Source organism: Corella eumyota, chromosome 1 (genome assembly GCF_963082875.1).
Source record: "Corella eumyota chromosome 1, kaCorEumy4.1, whole genome shotgun sequence".
NCBI classification, from domain to species: domain Eukaryota; kingdom Metazoa; phylum Chordata; class Ascidiacea; order Phlebobranchia; family Corellidae; genus Corella; species Corella eumyota.
Window position 1 is genome coordinate 12,738,004 of NC_137490.1, and position 19,639 is coordinate 12,757,642.

The following is a 19,639-nucleotide window of genomic DNA, read 5'->3' on the forward strand; positions in this document are numbered from 1 at the left end:
GACTCATAACAAAATTTTATGAGCACGTGCGTTACATTTAATCTTTGGATATTAAACATTTTGTCTCTCTTTTTGGCTATTGGTCCCAGTTAAAGGTTGATTTAGCCTGTTCATTTTACTTTTGGTGTACGGTAAAGCAAGGTGAAAAATTTACAACAATGGGTATTAACAGAAATATTTTAGGTAAGTAATGTTAATAATGTAAGTCTAATAAATATATTTTTTATTTACCACTGTTTAATATTTTTTTAAAAAGTTATGTTACTGTTTTATTAAAAAACAATAAATTCAACTTAAAATTTTAAATTTTTTTAGCAATTTTAAGTGTATCAAACAAAGCTGGATTGGAATCATTTGCTCAGAGATTAAACTCACTTGGTGTAGATCTTATTGCTTCTGGTGGTACAGCTAAGAATATTCGAGATACTAACATCAATGTTCGGTAATAATAAATCAAATAGTTTATTTAAATTTATTAAACACTATACCTTTTTTTGTTATTAATCTTGTTGTATACCCTATATCTTCATTGTTTATAATAATAATCAAATAAAACTGTATGTAAAATAAAATAAATATTTAATTGTTTTGAATGTGTAGAGATGTGAGCGAGGTAACTGGAGCACCAGAGATGTTGGGAGGTAGAGTTAAAACCTTGCATCCAGCTGTTCATGGAGGAATTTTGGCAACAAATTCTGAATCAGATAAATCCGATATGCAGAAATATGATTACAGATATATACAGTAACTACTTACCTACAGATTATAATATGTTTTTTGTTTGGTTTATTTTTAATATATTTAAGCACCATTTTATATCTGTATATATATGTGTATAATTAAAATTTTATACACAATTTTGTATTATAATTCACACATAAAAATTTTACAGTATATTTAAAATATTTTTGTGTTTTAGATTAGTAGTCTGCAATTTGTATCCATTTGAGGAAACAATAAACAAATCTGGAGTGGATATGGCTTCTGCTGTTGAGCAAATAGATATTGGTAAATAATTCTCTATAGAAGTGGTAAATTAACCTAGTTACAATAACAAAATGTAGGTAGCCAACTTGATATGTTTTTGTGGGTCAATGAAATATTCTTGTTCACTAGATTTTTTTTTTCAAAAAGTGTATATAATATATTTTTTTATTACTTTTACTTTAGTATATAATCTGAAGAAAATAACCTTTTTAAAAATTTTATGATTTTGTTATTGTTTTAGGGGGTGTCACATTGCTAAGAGCTGCTGCTAAAAATCATGCTCGGGTCACTGTAATTTGTGATCCTAAAGATTATGACTTGGTAGCTAAAGAAATGGAGGCCTCCCCTAACTGTGACACATCAGATGCTACTAAACAAATGCTTGCTTTAAAAGTATAATCTTAGATAAAAAAAAAATGATTTTAATGTATATAATTACTATTATTTATTGTTGAGTTTTGTGGATTAGTTTACAATGCAATATTGAATATATACTTTTATATTTAGGCTTTTAGCCATACTGCTGAATACGATAATCTTATTTCGGGTTTCTTGAGAAAAAATTATGGGAATGGATTATCCCAACTCCCATTAAGATACGGCATGAACCCACATCAAAAACCAGCTTATGTGTTCACCACAAAAGGCAATCTTCCATTTCAAGGTTACTTACTTAACTTACATTTATTTACATATAATTCTCTAATGTGTAAATTACAATGCTACTGATTTTTTTAGTTTTAAATGGATCACCAGGATTTATTAACTTGTGTGATGCGTTAAATGCTTGGCAACTAGTTAAGGAACTGAAAACTGCATTACAGATACCAGCTGCTGCTTCATTTAAGCATGTCAGTCCTGCAGGTATAAAAGTTTAAGGATTTACTTTTAAATTTATTATGCTTTTTAAAGATGTGACAAATTAAAAAATTTTCTACTAAAACCTTGGGTCTACAAACATTTATTTTTTTTGCCCTAAGGTACTGCTGTGGGAGTTGATTTAACAGAAGATGAGGCAAAAGTTTGTATGGTCCATGACTTGTATGACCAACTTACACCACTTGCTATTGCTTATGCTAGAGCACGAGGTAACCTATCTCTTTTACCTTTTTTAAGTTTTTAAATTAGATTTTCGTTACCTTTGTTTTTATTTAAGGTGCTGATAGAATGTCATCATTTGGAGATTTTGTTGCTTTGTCAGATATTTGCGATGTTGTTACAGCAAAAATCATATCCAGAGAGGTAGTTGTAAATACATATAATTATTACATATGTATGTAAGTATTTCCACCAGCTGTTTGTTTTGTATTTATCTAGGTCTCTGATGGCATTATAGCTCCTGGGTATAGTGAGGAGGCTCTTGAAATTTTGGCTAAAAAGAAGGGTGGAAAATATTGTGTGTTAAAGGTAAACGAAATTGAATACACAAGGTTGAAAAACAAATTTTTTAAACAATTTTGTGCGAAAACATTAGATGGATCCAGATTATAAACCAGGAGAATCCGAAACAAAAACAATATTTGGAATTCAGCTACAACAGAAGAGAAACGATGTACAATTCAATAAAGCATTGCTGGAGAATGTTGTTTCATCCAACAAAAATGTAAGTTTTGTCAGTAAGGGCAATACTATTTTAAATCAAAATTTCAATTTATTTTATATATTTATATTTTTATTGTTTTAGCTTCCTTCTTCATCTGTACGTGATTTAATTGTGGCCAGTATTGCTTTAAAATACACTCAATCTAACTCTGTTTGCTTTGCAATGGATGGACAGGTAAGTTCATCAAACATGTAATTATATGCTAAGATTTATAGAAAATTTTAAGAAAAATTAATATATTTACATGGATTTTTTTTTTATTTAAGGTTATTGGAATAGGAGCTGGCCAACAGTCTAGAATCCACTGCACGAGGCTTGCTGGTGACAAAGCTAACAATTGGTAAGTCGTACAACCTACATGTCTTAATTTGCAAAATTTTAACAGCTAACAAAAATTTGTGTTTAGGTGGCTAAGACATCACCCGAATGTTATTAACATGAAGTTTAAAAAAGGAGTAAAGAGAGCAGAAATGTCAAACCTAATTGATGTTTATGTTAATGGAAGAGTTGGAGAGGTAAAAGTTGATTTTTGCATTTTTTTTGACAGTAAAGCTGTTTGCAAAAATTTTACTACCAATATTGATATTGATGTTTAGGACATGGATGAATTAACATGGAAAAGTGCTTTGGAAAACCCACCATCTCAATTGACACAAGTAAACTAATAACATTAATTTGTTGCACAATTCAAGCAACAAAATTTAAAAATTATTATTTGGTTTAGAATGAAAAGCTGGATTGGCTGGCTAAATTGAAAGGAGTATCTTTAAGTTCAGATGCCTTCTTTCCCTTCCGGGATAATATTGATCGGGCAAAGCAGGTAAAAATTTTTATCGTTTACCATGAATGAAAATTAACATTAGATTAATTTTATTGTAAAAGTTTATCTTATTTGGGATGTTTCAATAGAAATAACAAGTGTACATATGTGTTGCACATATATTAAACACCTAAAAAGATTTTTTCATGCTTTATAGAGTGGGGTAGAGTTTATTGCAAGTCCAGCTGGGTCTGCACAAGATGATGTGGTGTGCAAGGCATGTGATGAACATAATATTACATTGGTGCATACCAACATCCGCCTATTTCATCATTAAAAATAGGCTTTAAAATGATATTTTATGCCTAAAACAAATTAATTCCAAAAAATTTTGTCTTTAATTTTGGATTAAGTATTAATATTGTGTATTTTAATGTTCTTTATAAAGCGTAACATTTAAAATGTGTGATTTCACTGTTATTTTGAAACTATTTTATGTAATGCAACAAACCATCATTCATATTGCCATACAAGTTTGTGTTTTTGTGTATTTTTGTTACTAAACATCAAGTTTGAACACACTGCCTTATTTTTTCACTTCACTATTTTTGTGTTAATAAAATTAACAGGCATAAAATTTGGGTCATCATTTTAAGTAATAAAAGTCATGTGGTAAATGGCAATGTGTTACAAAACGGGGGTAGTTAGTCGCGGCCTAAAATGCATTGGTTTAGGTTTAAATCCCAACTAATGCCATAAAATTTGTCCTTGGAACCGATGTTTATTGTGATAACTCTTAAAATTACATACGCACAAAACATAAAAAAATTCACTCTAAAGGGTGAGGGTAACGTTACGTTAATTTAATAAATATGATGTTTCAAACTGTAAAATTTCACCGAAGTGCTTTTGTACGTTGTGCTGTACATGTACTCAAAGCAATACCGAACGGTTTATTGTTTTTATGTCTAGAGCAAAAACTCCCCTTTGTATGCTGCTAAAAAGCAAAGCAATAATTATCTCGAGTCGCTGTGAAACAATTATTTAAAGCCGAGACAGTCCAGTAATTGGACCATCGCATTATTTCCCCCTTCATTGCGTTTTCATTATTATTGTTTATTCTAATGACCTACTTTTATCGGCCATTGTAATCTGTATAACAATTCGACAGTTCACTCAAAACAATATAATCTGGAAAAAAGAAAGCAATTTAAATGCTTCCCGCTACAAGGCACGTGTGTTTGTGGACGAATCACAGAGCAAAGACAGTAGGGCCTATATAGCGCGCTTACCATTGCTCCCTTTGTTACGTCTTTTTACACCTATTAAGTCGCGGAAAAAGACAAATTTTGATGTATTTTGTTACTATTTTTTCCATTTTTTTGCCATTTTAGAAAGCTAATCTAATGTTCTTTAAAGGTATATTTAGTAAATAGTCAGATCTAAATGATTTAGTAATAAAAAACATGTATTTTACTAGTCTTGTATAAGCCTAAAGTAAAGGGGTATGTTTTACAATGCTTTAGTATAGGCGCTATTTACAGTGCATTGTAAGCCCAGACACAGCCGCCGTCCCGCTTCAAGGCTTTCGCCATTGCTTTGTACAGGCGCGCGTATATGGAAACTAGCTAAAGTTAATAATTAAATATATCGTTAAGTACAAGGCGTATTTCGAAAAATAGAATGTAAATAAAAAGTATGTGGTATAAGGAATCTAAATATGTGATTAAAATGTTATAATATTGAGTATTTCATGCGCTGTGGTAGTTTAAAAAAGTCGTATTTATTGCATTCATTTTAAATAGGAAACCCTTAACGGCCATTATACCGCGTATAGCACGGTCGTCCTATAGCAGACTTGTATTATTGCGCTAGTTCGCTATACCAATAGGCGCGCTTGTATAGAAGCCGTTATAAGTATAGGCCGGTACTGGGATTTGTTTCGCGCTTAAAACAGCCTTAAAATGGTTATTTAGGGCGTTTAGGAAAAATTTAAAACAGTTAATTGCCTTCTAATGCAATATTTCCGCAGATTATTACCGACAAAACTTAGCGAGAAAGAAAAACAAATACGATCTATAGTAAATTGTTTGATTAATTACTTAGTGAACGACAAAAAAATAAATACTGATTTTTTATTATAACAGATAAATCGTTAATATTTTTATAGTATTAAACGTGTTATATTATAACTAACAAAGATGCCAGCAAAAAAAGATCCAAATAAGCCTAGAGGTCGAATGACTGCCTACGCTTTCTTCGTTCAAACTTGTCGTGCTGAACATAAGAAATGTCATCCAAATGAGCAAGTGGTATTCGCGGAATTTTCAAAGAAATGCGCTGCTAGGTGGAAGGTAAAAACACAATACCAACAGATTAAATAAATTAGTCTAAATTTTAGTAAAATTTAACTTGAAAACATAGCTGATTGGCTACATTCTAACTTTTATACAATTATGTTGATTTCGTATACATGCAATGTGTGATTTCATCTACAATTTAAACTTTTTACAGCCAATGACAGACAATGAAAAGAAGGCTTTTATCGATATGGCAGAGCAGGATCGTGAAAGGTATAATTGTCAGATGAAAGATTACACACCAGTAGGGGGTGAGGGCAAACGAAAGCGAAAAAAGAAGAAGGATCCCAATGCACCAAAACGACCCCAGTAAATAAAATTTCAATCAACATTTATATATATGTATTTTTTTAAAACAACCTTAAACAAAAAATTGTAAATATCTTTTTATAAATTATAGGTCTGCATTTTTCTTGTACTGTGCTGATTTTCGTTCCAAGGTCAAGCAAGAAAATCCAGGTTATACCGTTGGTGACATTGCCAAGACTTTAGGAAAGCAATGGGCAAATGTTGGTGCAGAAGAAAAACAAAAGTATGTGGAAATGGGTCTGGCTGCTAAAGAAAAATACAATAAGGTAATTTTCGTCCTGAATAATATTTTGTTCTCTCTTTTTATTTTTAAAGGAATAGTATAACTTTTTTTTTTCTGTTTTTGCAGGATGTCGAACAATACAAAAATTCCCAGCAATCAGATAAAAGACAAAAACTCGAGGCCAAGGAAGCTACTTCAAGTTCAAGTGACAGTGGAAGTGATGTTGAGAGTGACTAACAATACAAAATACACATTTCCGATTACAAGCCATCATAAAAAAACATTGTGGCAAATTACAAAATCTCACACATACACTTCAGAGTCTGTCTGTTGAAGACCCCAAGTTCAGTTTATCGTTAAGACAGTAATTTTTAGCAAAGCTGTATTTTTGATCATTGTTGCCAAATTTTGTTCTCTTACTGTGGTTATTCATTTGTTTTAATTCGAAAACTGAATTAAAAGTGCTATTTTTGGCTTTCTTTTACATTAGTTGTTTTTTTCTTTTTTGGTTACTTCTATTATATTTTGCGTTCCTGTTTTTTTTTTCAACATGTAAATATGAATATTATTTTGGGGCAAGTATTGCACGTTTGATATCGAGTACTTGTGAACTAAAATGAAGTAACAAATACATTTTTTACTAAAATGCAATATATGCATTTTATACATTTCCAACTTAAAGCTTGAAAAGAAAATAATACCAATGCCTTTATACGGATCTTCATAATTGGTAAATTCCACACTATTTTTTTACTTAATGTCATATAATTTTTTTTATGTTTGTTGTTCTTTCATTCACTGCCCATTTACCCCTTAATTAATTCCCTATTTCTGCTCAAAACCCTAGCGTTTTAAATTACAGAGCATTTGACCAATGAAGTGATCTTACGCAGTCTGCGGGCATTTCTGATTTGTTTTTTTTTTAACTTGTAAGTCCCGATGAACGGAAGTTGTTTTGTTAATAAAAATGTTTTATCAGAACTGTAGTCAATTGTTAAATAAGTAAACCTGGGAAAAATGCCTGTTTGTTATGAGAAGATCAACATCCAATACAGTTTAGTTATAAAAATGAATTTTATAGCACTAGACTAAGTATATAAAAAAAGAGAATAAAATATTTTGCAGTACTGGACCCTTCTTTTTCTTTATATGTTTTTCTCTGCAATTGTTAAAACGATTTGACATAATTTATCCAAAGTTAGTTAGTTATACAAAGTATATTTTGATAGCACAATACAATATGAATAAAGAACAATATTAAAACAACAGTTTGGGAGCCACTTTATAAAGATAGTATCAAAACATATTATTTGCAAGAACGGTTGGGACATAATTAAATCAATTGCTGTTGTTAACCAAATCTGGTAAACAATATAAAAGGAAACATTTATTACTTATTTGTTGAGAAAGGATGGGGAATAAAAATGTTTGCCATTTACCTTTAAAAAATTTATTACAAAAAAATGACAAAGCAGTATTAATTAATGTTAGCTTCCTTAAAAAAAAGTATCTTTATTTTAATACGTTTCTTGCTAACATTGTTCACCAAAACCATTTAGGCATGCTGTAATGTAAGTAACAAATGTAACGCTTAATAATGACAACATTTAAGAACAATAATAAACATTTACCAAATATAAAAGAAGTTGGTCTTTATTTTATCATCATTCTGTAGTGCAAGCAGAGGCAACATATTACAAGCATTATTTGCAGTAGAATGGCTTGAAAACCAAAACTAGTTAAATGCAAACCTTATTTAATGAAACTGTTTAAACAAATTTATAAATAGCGCAATATGACTTTTAACTAGCAGTAACTATTTAATTTAGCCACTATAATTATACACTCTTATTTGATTTTTTTGAGACTTAAGCACTATCTCTTTTAGCACAATATTTTTTCTAAGATTTTTTAGCTTCCTGAACCTTGGTTTCCGCATTTTCAGATTTGACAATTGAAGCTTTTGACGCTGTGTCAGTTTTTTCAACAATATCATCACTGGGTGAGGGAACTATGGGGTTAGGAACGGTCGTGTCAACTGTTCTCCAAAGTTGGACTTCTTTCCAAATAACTTCTTTCCATTTTTCAACCGAATAGTCAGCCTCGTCAATTGAACTGTCGCCGACCCTAGGGGCAGGACCTTCCACTTCACTGGGATCATACCTGGTTAAAAAAAATATTTTTAAATAATTATTTTTGATGTAAAAATTTTTTTTAAGTTTAAATTTTTTTGGATTTTAAATCTTCTGGTAATCCTTTATTTTTTTTATCTATTTCCTAATTTTCTCCTTCAATGACTGTTTGCTTTTTGTAATCTTGTATTTTAATTTCTTTAGGCTGTTTTTTACAGTTTATCCATAATCTGTCTGTGCTACACCATAAATAATTGATGTAGTAATGACAATTTAATTTTCCAATATATAAAAGCTGTTGTTGAATAAAAACAATTTTTTCTCAAGGTGTATTTTACCAATATTCAAAACACTACATTTTATTTGTTTAGCACTAAAACCTTTAACAGAATCATCCCTAAAAAGTAAATAGAGCGGGTATTTTTAACTTTTAAAAATTATATATCAAATTTATTCCACTTTCTGTTTGTACGTTAACACACTCTTTTTCAATAAAGTTTGTTGATTTAACTACAACCAACTCCTATAAAGTCTTTTGTGATATCTGTAGCTGTAGATAGTAGGCAAATTACCCAAACTAGTATTCAAAAAAGGTACAAGTTTTACCTGAGTAGTTTTATACCCATGCCTAGTTAAATAAAATACAATGCTTGATGGAATTAGTTAAAAGATTACTGTAGTAACATTTCAAGTAACAGCTCTTTAATATAACTTTAACCTTAGTCCTATATACTTACCAAACTTTAATGTAAGGATGTTTTAAGGCGTCATCTACAGTTATTCTTCCTATTGGGTCAACAACCAACATTTTGTCAAGTAAATCTCTTGCTTGACTGGCTCGTAGACGACCATTACTTTCCGAGTCGGCCGGAAACAGCGAATCGGGAAAAAGTCTATGAACTGGATGCCCTCGTTGAAAAGGCCGATTTAAAACATAATTACGAACAGTTGGTTGCAGTTTGTTTATAAAATCCTAAAATTGTAATTTTTAAAAGAATTTTTTATTAGTGCCAGCGTATTGAAAAAAAAATAAACAAAAAACACACATTTTATTGAAATAGGCTATATGTAATGGCCATATGGTAAAAATAAACATAATTTTTAATAGAGATATTAAAAATAAACATTATAAAATTAATCCCTTTTTACAACATTTACTTTTTAAGGCGTTATGTATAAAATAAGATTGATTAAAAAAGGTAAAATGTTATATACCTGTGAAGGAGTACCTAATTGTTCAGTTATTTTGTTCCACTGATCAATATGATCGGTACCAGGAAATAAAACTTGTCCGCGAATCATTTCACCAAATATACAACCCACAGACCAGATGTCAACCACTTCCTGGTATCCCATTCCCAGTATAACCTCAGGTGCCCTGGTAATATATTGTTCATATTGACAAATACATACTGATAACTAAAATATCTCCAATTTCTTTTTTATTTTAATGAAGAAAAGAAAAGCAAGAAATTAAAATTGCCAATTTTTTCTTAATTTAATTTGTTTTTCAAGAAATTATTTGTACCTGTAATATCTGGTAACAACGTATGGTGTCATCATAAAAGAGCCCCCAGCAGTTCTGGCAAGGCCAAAATCAAGAATTTTTAAAGTGCAATCTGATTTTACGACAATATTTGATGGTTTTAAATCTCGGTGTATAATGCCAGCTGAGTGTAGGTGTTTAATACCGCATAGTAATTGATAAAGTAAATAGGAAAGTCGCTCATGATCTAAATCCATTTGAATAACCTAAAATTTGTAATTTAAAATAATTTACAAAAAATTTTATAAATTACCCTTGTAAAGGCTATTTTATATTATTTAAAGTAAAAGCAGAACTTATGTTATATAGCTAAGTTTAATACATAGACTATTTATGAAAAAACACCAAGATGAATCATTAAAGTATACAAGGAAAACTTGAAGGAGTAAATTGAGTTAATTTGGCAATGGTGATAAATACTAATAAGTACCTTCTTTGTTTTTGTTTTATAAAATAACAAAGAATTTAATTGTCAGCATTAACCCACTACCTACTTGACATAAGCTAGCATCCATTAGTTCCATAACTAAATAAACATGTGAAAAATCTTCAAAAATGCTCTGTGGTGAATAAACATTTAATAGTCCTATAATGTTTTTATGATTGACAGCTCTCATTAGAACTAATTCACGATATGCCCGCTTGGCATGAGTTGGGTTTTGAAAAGGTCTACTTAGTTTTTTAATGGCAACATGTTGACGAAGGATAGTATCATGTGCAGCACAGACCTTATAAACAAAATAATTTATTAATTGATAGGCTATAACTTTTCACAAAAAGCAATTTTTGTAATACATCCTAACCCTTTAGTTATGTTAACATATATATTCTTAAAATGTTACATCGGTGTGTAATATTTTTGATTTTAACTAAATTTAACAAATTGAATTTTATTCTTTATTAAATTGACATGGGTTGTAAAATAACGGTATAAAAAACAAAAATTACTTTTAAGTCTAAACACAATATTTAAGGTACTGTGACCATGTCAAATAATACTGTATATATCTATAGTAAAATTGTAAGCAAATATATTTATAGCATGATTTACTCAAAAAATTTACTTTTATATTTTTACCACCATGATTTTGTCATTTATTTTCACTGTTATTTATTGTATATATATATATATTTTCTTGATACTATATTGAATGCCCATTGCACAAACGCTTACATAAAAAATACTTTAAAAAGTTATATAATATCTTAAAATATACTATATATTATTTACCATTCCTTGTGCGCCAGAACCAATTGGTTTTAGACTTTGATATCGTTTAAGAACAGTGAACACAGAGTCAGCCACCTGAACCGTATAAAATTCAGAATTTGCTCCATCTCTGTCAGTTGCTTCTGATGTTGGTGCAGTTTCTGCACTTTTACTTTTTCCGTTACTCATACCTTCATCTGCTTGCCTAAAAATAGTAAAAGTTTTAAGATTTTTAAAATAAAAATGTTAAGGCAGATTAATTTTAAGTTTGAATACCAACTATCCTTAAAAAAATTATTATTTTGTGCTTTGTTTAGCATACAAGCAATGGCGCCTTACTAATTGAAGTACACACGTATAAACATTTATGACATTGATTAATATAAACTTCACCGCAATATACAAAAATTGCGATTGAACTATGACGTCATCTATTTACTAAGCAACATGAAATTATCTTACCCCATAAGTTAGGAAGATTTAAACAAATACTATTAGTATATTCCTTTTACAAATACAACCATTATTTGAAGCAACTCTTTACCGAAAAATCAATTTAATTTGTTTTATTTTGTATCGTCCTAAATAAAATCTAATCAAGTAACGCCCCGAGTGGAAAATGTTATTTGATGTGACATACAAACTCTGCCACGGTGAATGCTTATTAAGTTACCTGACAGTTAAGAGTTTAATAATTATATTTAAAAACAATAAAATTACTTTATAAGGCACATAAAAAAGTGAAGGTTTAAAAATGTATTTTTCTGTTGGCCGTATTTCAATACCGTATGGGTAATTTTTTCCACAACTTTCTACATTATTCGATACCATTTTTTGAGACTTTTGGTCAAACTAGTTTTAAACTACAAATATTAAACAAAATAAAAAACCCTAATTTACTCACCCTACATTAACATATTATGCATAATAAGCCTAAATTAATGTGAAAAACATAATAACCACTTTTTTTCTTGTATGATTTTTATGAAAAAACGAAAGTGATAAATTAAACAAAAAGTGAAATTACAATACAGTAAAAAGTTATTGAATTGAAATACTCATAATTTCGACAAACGTAAGAAATGATTTGTTACAGAATAAAATAAAAAAATAACACAAAAGTGAAAAACTGAAAAACATTACATGTTAATTTACATGATGTGTATTTTGTACTTTATCTTTGCAAATTAAAAATGGATTTACAATCCAACACAAATCAGTAAAAAAGTGAACTAAAATATAAAAAATGACCAATTAAGGTAACCTGCCTAAAAATAAAAAAACAGTTGGTATGATTAATAATTAAAGAACAAAACATAAAAAGGCATTTTGGTAAAGGCATTTTGGTAAAGGCACAGCGGTGGTTAAGTTTTTATGATTTGGCTTGTTTTGGCCTTGTTGGACCATCATCATTTTCTTTCTCTACATCTTTTTGGATTGACATTATCTTGGAACTTGGGGTAAGGTGATGTCGTTTTAATTTCTCACCAGCTGCTGGCTTAAATTCTTGTGATGAACTCGGAACATCACTGTTCTTGGTCTCAACTAGACAATTGAGTTTCATCAATTCGTTGGCCTTTTTCATCACTGGAGCATCATTAAACCAGATATTCTTGATTGTTTGTTCAGCTGTTAATCTGTGCGTGGGATCCAACTTAAGTAGCATAGAAATTAAATTCTTTGCTTTGTCAGAAATGCCGCTCCAACGATTTTTATCAAACCGGTAATTGCCTATTAAGATCTTCTCATAGATACTAGTATTACTTTTATCCGTGCTTACAAATGGGGGGTAAGCAGCAAGGCATACATATAAAATAACTCCCAAACTCCACATATCCACTTGCTTGGTGTATCCAGTAGGTAAACCCACATCTTTTTGCATAAATCCAACAATTTCTGGTGCCACATAAGTAGGTGTTCCAGCTATGGTCTTCATTAAAGAAGTTTCATTAACAAGACAAGACATTCCAAAATCTGTTATCTTAATAAGACATTGGTCTTTGCTGGACATCAAGAGAATATTTTCAGGCTTAAGATCTCGATGGGTAATGCCATTGGAATGTAAGTAATGAACAGCTGTTACCATTTGATAGAAATATAGCTTGGTCAATGGTTCGGCAATCTTGCCTTTTTTCACTTGACTAAATAAATCACCGCCAGCTGCATATTCCAAAACAATAAAAATACTTTGGTCAGTAGAGATCACATCATGTATATCGATTATACAGGGGTGCTTTAGTTTTCGAAGTATTTTAGCTTCCATGTTTCTATCCTTTTGTGAAATACCAGACATTGCAGAATCACCCATTTCTGCTCTGGGAATTATTTTAATTGCACATTTCTGCAAAGAGTCCTTAGTCCACGCCTCCATGACTTGGCTGCAAGCACCAGTACCCAGTTGTCTACAAATGACATATTTTTCAGTAATTTCAGGAGGATACTCATTTGATGTTGTGTTTCCCTCAAACAACAAAATGTCATTCAAATTATGAGCTATTGCAATTTTAGAGCGGTTTGGAAGAAGGATTTTGGAATTAGGCGCTAACCTTTCACCGTTCACATATGTTCCATTCATTCCACCTAGATCTTGAATGAATATTTGATCTGTTGATCCGTCTTCAGTTAAAACCCTACTTATAGCAAAATGTGATTTGCTAAAGGTGCTGTAATACTTTGTTTTAACAATGGATGGAATATTAAATGAATAATGGGCTTTCTTTGCTCGGCCAAAAATGTGTTTCTCATCTTTTACCAACTTCATTGGCACGAATCCTGATTGCATTGGAGTCAATATTCCCCAATATTTTTCACCCTCTTCTTCCTCTGGAGGAGTTTGCGAGCTTATAGGAACAGTGTCTGCACTTGAATTGGTACCTCCAGTTCCTCCAGATGATGGGGTAGCAGTCTGGCCTGAAGATCCTGTTCCTCCTACTGAAGATAATAATGGAGATGCTGTTGTTGCTGTTCCAGAAGAGGATCCAGTGCCTTTCGATCCAGAAGAATTTTCTACGGATCCCACAGATGAATCCACAGTGTTTGGTGCCGAATCTTTTTCTGGCACTGAAACATTTGCAGGAGGCCCCATTGAAGTAGGTATGGCTTCTTCGGCAGATCCTGATGTTGTTGTATACCCTGTATTAGAGCTGTAACCTGAAGTTTTTGTGCCCGTTGACCAGGTTGAGGCAGTATCATCACATGAACTTATCTCATCCAATTTATGAGGCTTTGAAGGATTGGGTGGATGTGGTGAATTGCCTGCTGAACCACGATTCTCACTCATGATGGCAAATTTTATAACTTAAGTTAAATTTTATTGCTATAATGCTATGTACATATAACAAAAAATTAAATAAATTTTTCCGAATTTACTAAGGCAACTAAAGTTATATGTGTGTGTGTGGGACAAAACTAAAATACGGGATGCGGGATAGTGCGGGACCGCATGTAATCGTTAACATAAATTCGCGGAATGCGGGACGAAATGGAATTTTTGTACTTTTCTGCGGGATGATTGCTGTATTTATTGAAAGGGCTAGGGGTTGATGGGGGATTGACTTTAACGGCCAAGAAATGATGCAAAATCAAATATAAAGCACAAAGAAAGATTGGGGGAGGGTATAAAAATTCCGTCCTTCTCCGCATTCAGTGATTTTTTGTAAACGTTTACATACGGCCTCGGTATTTCCCGCGCCCCGCAACTTCCCGCATCCCGTATTTTAGTACTACCCTGTGTGTGTGTGTAAAATTAGCCTTTTAATATACTTACGTAGAGTCTCTGATTGTACACACGTTATTTATACTTTTATTTGGACTGTCTGACTGTTGAACTTCGCAAAATTTTAATGAATGTATGTGTACGGAATTTTGTAATAAAACCACTTTCTTTTTTTGCTTTTTTTTAACAAAAATCTATAATAAACTTAAATTTTGTCTGTATGTTGTTGTTGTTATTGGGCGCGAGCTGTTTACTAGTTTCAACACGTGGTTAAACAGAAGTTGTGACTTGTTTGTTATTGCGGTTAATCTACAATAATAAATAATTTTTGATCATTTAAACCTTTTGTTACAGTGGCTTTTTAAAGAACAATTCTTGCAGATTTTAAAGTGATTTTATTTTTTTATGTAACAATACTAGCTAAGTTATAAATAGTATTTAAAAAATTCGCAGATCCATATGAACTCCTGTGTAAACAAACCTATGCAATAAAGTTTTTGATTGCAGAATCGCACGTTTCGTTTAAGTTAGGTGTAAAATCTGCATATTTTAGGTTTTTTACATAAAATGGACGACGATGAAACTATACAAGGAGCAGCTGTGTTTGCTAAATGTCTTAAGGACCAGGTAAAAATAACTTGATATATGTAATTTAATTGTTTTACAAAAAAATTAATATTCCATGCATAAAACAACAAGTACATACATACGAAAGATCTGTTTATTAGTCTGATATTTAATGTTTAGGGAATTGAGTATGTTTTTGGTGTAGTTGGTGTTCCAATTATTGAGGTATCTTATGCTATCCAAGAGGCAGGCATTAAATATATTGGAATGCGGAATGAACAATCTGCGTCATATGCTGCTGGTGCTATTGGATACCTAACTGGTAAACCTGGTGTCTGTCTGGTTGTTTCTGGTCCTGGTTTAGTTCATGCTTTGGCAGGAATGTCAAATGCGATGGAAAATTGTTGGCCAATGATGGTGCTTGGTGGATCCTCCGATAATGATCAACAATCAATGGGAGCATTTCAGGAATTTCCACAAGTATAATTTAAATTTTAAAAAAGTTAATTTTTTTAAGTTAGTTTCTTTGTTAAAGTGCAACACTGCTTTTAGGCTGAAGCTTGTCGATTGTACAGTAAGTATTCTGTCAAACCAAGTAGTTTGACCATTGTTCCTGAACTAATTGAAAAAGCAGTTCGTACTTCGGTCTATGGTCGACCTGGAGCTTGTTATGTTGATATACCTGGCAGTTTTGTAAACCAGTTTGTTAATTTAAAAGAAACCAGGTAAATGGCAATAAGAAGCTTTAAGTAATACACATCAAAAGTCTAATTTTTTTTGTTAAAATTTCATATTTACGATTTTTTATATCTTAGATTCACTAAGCACTGGTCTCCACCACCATGCCTATTAGCAGATCCACGCAGAGTAATCCAGGCTGCTCATGTCTTAAAAGCTGCAAAAAGACCTCTTGTGATTATAGGAAAAGGAGCTGCTTACTCTCATGCTGGTGCTGCAATCAAGGACTTGGTTGAGCGTCACAATCTTCCATTTTTACCAACCCCCATGGGAAAAGGTGTTATATCAGATGAGAATAAAAACTGTGTGGCCTCAGCTAGGACCAAGTATGCTTAAAGTTTACCCTTTATTTAAATAACTAGCCTATCTATTTAAACATAGCTTTTTTTGATTTTAATTAAAATTTTTTGCAGGGCGCTTTTGAATGCTGATGTTATATTGTTATTGGGTGCAAGACTTAATTGGCAACTGCATTTCGGAAGGTAAGTATTGCAAAAAAACTTGTAACATCCTTTTACTAACTACAATTTTTTTTATTGTATTAGACAACCTAGGTTTGAGAAAGATGTTAAAATAATTCAAATAGACATATGTGCTGAGGAGCTTAACAATAGTGTCCAAGCTGCTGTTGCCTTACAGGGAACCTTAACTGAAGTTATTCAGCAAGTATAACCCATTGCACTGAATAACTACAGCAAAAAATATTTTTTACGAGATTTAATTTATTTTAGATTTCTGCTGATTATAGAAGTAAGTATCGTGGTTTTGATTGGAAGGTTTCATACGAGTCAGATTGGTGGAAATTCCTCCAAGAAAGTAGCAAGAAGAATGTCCTAAAAATTCGGGTAACTTGTTCTGAAATTTTGTTTAGGCTTTTTAAACAAATATAAATTTGTTTAAAAAATTCTTTTTTTTAAAAATATGGATTTTATTCTTTTAATTAATTTTGTAGGAAATGGCAGCGGATAAATCAATCCCTCTGAATTACTATGCTGTGTATGAGGTGTTGCAAAAATATTTGCCCAAAGATGCAATTATTATAAGTGAAGGGGCAAACACGATGGATATTAGTCGAACCATGATACCCAACCATTTTCCACGCAACAGGTTAAATTAAAGCTGCTTTCATGTTTATTTGTCTCATTAACTACTGTTTTAAAATAATTTACTGTGTAAAACTAAGTACAATGCACCTGACAAATTATATTAAAAAGGGCTTCAATTAAGTTGTTTAGTAACTACACAAAAAAATTGACAAAAAGATTTAGATAATAAAAGCAACTGATTGCACAATATTTATTTTATTTTTTACAAAAAAAAGGTTAGATGCTGGGACATTTGGAACGATGGGAGTGGGACTTGGATTTGCGATTGCTGCAGGATTATTTGTTGCAGATGAGGCTAAAAAAACTGGAAAACCACCCAGGAAAGTTGTAAGTTTTGATATGAATTGGCAAAATATTTCTTTTGAGTGCATATTTAATAAGGCACACAAAATTAAAATAAAATAAATCATAAGTTTAAATGCAATATATATAGTATAAAATAAAAAAAAAATTTTAAACGCATCAAAGTAAAACATATGTAAAAGAGATATATATTAAATTTATTTGTATTTTATTCAAATATCTGGTTGCCTTTTTGTACAGGTTTGCATCCAAGGTGATAGTGCTTTTGGTTTTTCTGCGATGGAATTGGAGACAGTTGTAAGATTGAGGTTGCCAATAGTATTTGTAGTTGTTAACAACAGTGGAATTTATGCAGGAGGGGATGAAGAATATTGGTCAGACTTAATAAATACTGATGAAGTCATGTACCTGTAAGTTAAAAATTTATTTTTAAATAAAAATGATTAAGTATTTTATTAACAATTTGCTACAAGCATTTTATTTATTATTTTTTTTTGTTATTTTGAATAAAATTACTGATGTTATTGGATCATATTTATTATGTGTTGTGTTTTTGGCATTAGAATTTTTTCCATGATTTTAAATTTGTTAGTTGTTTGCATTTGGTGGTTAATAATTCACTATGTATTGAATAGTTGCTACCACAGCGTTTTTCCATAGTTAAAGTTTACCTTTAAGTAAAAAGATATATAAGTCAATACAGATAAATGTGTAATTAATTTTTAAACCCACGCAAAAGCTAAACTAGCTGTTTTTTGGAGAGTATAAAATAACTACTGAACATAATATACATTTGAATTGGAAGCAAAAAATTTAAAGAAGTTTTTTGTCTAATTGTGTGCTTCGCATTAAATATAATATTCCTACATGTTTAAAAGCTGCGTGCTGTATATACTGTAGGTAACGATTGCAACAGAATGCTGTCAATAATATTATTTTTAAATATCACAACTTCGTTTAATACGTTTCAGCGCTTCGCCAACATTTCTGACGCCCAATGCCCGTTATGACAAGATGATGTCAGCGTTTGGTGGTGACGGGTATTACTGTGAAACGACTGAGCAAATAGATACCGCATTCCCTCTTAGCTTATCACAAAAGCATGCAAGCCTGTTAAACATCATAATCGACAAGAACTCCGTCAGAAAAGAACAACAATTCTTATGGCTGACACGCAGTAATCTCTGATTGATCTCACGACAAGTTTTCTATCTAATTGATCTACGAATATTCAGTTATCTAATAAATCTCTTGGTTTTGTTATCTGTGTATTAATTAAGCATGTAAAAACACTGATTTTCTATTGACTTAGTATGGGCACGTTTCCCGCGATTTTAATCGCAACTGTTTATGATTCCAATAAAGATTTGCACTTTATTTATTTTTAATTGTTGTGAAATCTATGCCCTTTAGACTTTTTTTAATGTTTTTTTGTAATTCTCCTATGCAATTTACGTTATGTGTTAGAATAACAACGCATTTCCGGCAAAGTATTTAATTTAATTATGCTAATAAATATTAATTTTCAACTTGTCGTTTAAAAAAGGGATTGGGGTTTAAAATATAAACGTTATTTTAAACCATTTTTAACGCACATTATAATTTATTGTTCGGTTAAATTAGTTAAAATAACGTAAACTTAGCTGTTTGTTAAAAATTCCGAAGCTTTATGTCAAATTACTCATTTTGAAGGTTTGTAATTACATTTAACCCTAAACTGGAGCAACAATATCACGTTCTGTCATTCAAGTTAAAAAATGTTACGGTAGTTTTACAACTTTTGCAATCAAAGTTTAAAAAAAATGTGTGGGTTATGGTATAACCACAAGTTCTGAGATTTTAAGGAGAAATTTAGTACGAAGTGAATATGTGATACCTAGCCTTCCACAATGAAAATTGTCTAAAAACATAAATTCACCAACCGTAACTTAGCAACGACAATTGTTTATAAACTTCGATAGCTGCACGCAGGTTTAGCTAGTTAATTTAAACGATTTTAATATGGTGCTATCAGTATATCGTATCGGTGTTATGTGTTAGTTAATTGTGGTCATGACAGCTGTCGGTTAAATGCTTTGCA

General features: G+C 31.1%; 4 protein-coding genes across 4 annotated transcripts; 3 read left to right on the forward strand and 1 right to left on the reverse strand.

The window, feature by feature from the left end:
• Positions 1-29: 29 nt before the first annotated feature.
• Positions 30-3,980, forward strand: LOC145763708 (bifunctional purine biosynthesis protein ATIC-like). Its single transcript, XM_082575215.1, has 17 exons — positions 30-183; positions 316-442; positions 601-744; positions 920-1,008; positions 1,229-1,380; positions 1,495-1,651; positions 1,726-1,851; positions 1,968-2,075; positions 2,144-2,229; positions 2,305-2,394; positions 2,462-2,590; positions 2,672-2,764; positions 2,857-2,930; positions 2,997-3,105; positions 3,187-3,246; positions 3,315-3,410; positions 3,568-3,980. The coding sequence occupies exons 1-17, from the start codon at positions 159-161 to the stop codon at positions 3,685-3,687; spliced, it is 1,785 nt and encodes a 594-aa protein (XP_082431341.1). The 5' UTR covers positions 30-158; the 3' UTR covers positions 3,688-3,980.
• Positions 3,981-5,502: 1,522 nt separating this feature from the next.
• LOC145750453 (high mobility group protein B1-like) lies at positions 5,503-7,174 on the forward strand. The gene is made up of 4 exons (XM_082566496.1): positions 5,503-5,704; positions 5,865-6,019; positions 6,111-6,285; positions 6,369-7,174. Exons 1-4 carry the CDS (start codon positions 5,552-5,554, stop codon positions 6,477-6,479), a joined length of 594 nt encoding a protein of 197 aa, XP_082422622.1. The 5' UTR covers positions 5,503-5,551; the 3' UTR covers positions 6,480-7,174.
• Positions 7,175-7,391: 217 nt separating this feature from the next.
• Positions 7,392-14,448, reverse strand: LOC145763487 (uncharacterized). Its single transcript, XM_082574947.1, has 8 exons — positions 12,515-14,448; positions 12,382-12,398; positions 11,152-11,335; positions 10,415-10,648; positions 9,903-10,126; positions 9,590-9,752; positions 9,112-9,347; positions 7,392-8,405 (listed from the first exon to the last, which is right to left on the reverse strand). The coding sequence occupies exons 1-8, from the start codon at positions 14,408-14,410 to the stop codon at positions 8,144-8,146; spliced, it is 3,216 nt and encodes a 1,071-aa protein (XP_082431073.1). The 5' UTR covers positions 14,411-14,448; the 3' UTR covers positions 7,392-8,143.
• A 944-nt stretch (positions 14,449-15,392) lies between these two features.
• Positions 15,393-19,040, forward strand: LOC145743590 (2-hydroxyacyl-CoA lyase 1-like). The gene is made up of 11 exons (XM_082561592.1): positions 15,393-15,472; positions 15,593-15,892; positions 15,965-16,137; positions 16,228-16,476; positions 16,564-16,632; positions 16,696-16,816; positions 16,882-16,995; positions 17,103-17,257; positions 17,472-17,583; positions 17,800-17,969; positions 18,531-19,040. The coding sequence occupies exons 1-11, from the start codon at positions 15,413-15,415 to the stop codon at positions 18,745-18,747; spliced, it is 1,740 nt and encodes a 579-aa protein (XP_082417718.1). The 5' UTR covers positions 15,393-15,412; the 3' UTR covers positions 18,748-19,040.
• The last annotated feature ends 599 nt before the right edge of the window (positions 19,041-19,639 follow it).

Excerpts from the sequence above, each read along its gene's own strand:
- LOC145763708 (XM_082575215.1), top strand. The coding sequence starts at position 159 with ATGGGTATTAACAGAAATATTTTAG. Across the intron at positions 184-315 it reads TATTAACAGAAATATTTTAG|CAATTTTAAGTGTATCAAAC; the intron begins GTAAGTAATGTT and ends AAATTTTTTTAG. Across the intron at positions 1,852-1,967 it reads TAAGCATGTCAGTCCTGCAG|GTACTGCTGTGGGAGTTGAT; the intron begins GTATAAAAGTTT and ends TTTTGCCCTAAG.
- LOC145750453 (XM_082566496.1), top strand. The coding sequence starts at position 5,552 with ATGCCAGCAAAAAAAGATCCAAATAAGCCTAGAGGTCGAATGACTGCC. Across the intron at positions 5,705-5,864 it reads AATGCGCTGCTAGGTGGAAG|CCAATGACAGACAATGAAAA; the intron begins GTAAAAACACAA and ends AACTTTTTACAG. Across the intron at positions 6,286-6,368 it reads CTAAAGAAAAATACAATAAG|GATGTCGAACAATACAAAAA; the intron begins GTAATTTTCGTC and ends CTGTTTTTGCAG.
- LOC145763487 (XM_082574947.1), bottom strand. The coding sequence starts at position 14,410 with ATGAGTGAGAATCGTGGTTCAGCAGGCAATTCACCACATCCACCCAAT. Across the intron at positions 10,649-11,151 it reads GTTCTGGCGCACAAGGAATG|GTCTGTGCTGCACATGATAC; the intron begins GTAAATAATATA and ends TTTGTTTATAAG. Across the intron at positions 10,127-10,414 it reads TGGATGCTAGCTTATGTCAA|GTTATTCAAATGGATTTAGA; the intron begins GTAGGTAGTGGG and ends TACAAATTTTAG.
- LOC145743590 (XM_082561592.1), top strand. The coding sequence starts at position 15,413 with ATGGACGACGATGAAACTATACAAGGAGCAGCTGTGTTTGCTAAATGT. Across the intron at positions 15,473-15,592 it reads CTAAATGTCTTAAGGACCAG|GGAATTGAGTATGTTTTTGG; the intron begins GTAAAAATAACT and ends TTTAATGTTTAG. Across the intron at positions 16,817-16,881 it reads TAACTGAAGTTATTCAGCAA|ATTTCTGCTGATTATAGAAG; the intron begins GTATAACCCATT and ends AATTTATTTTAG.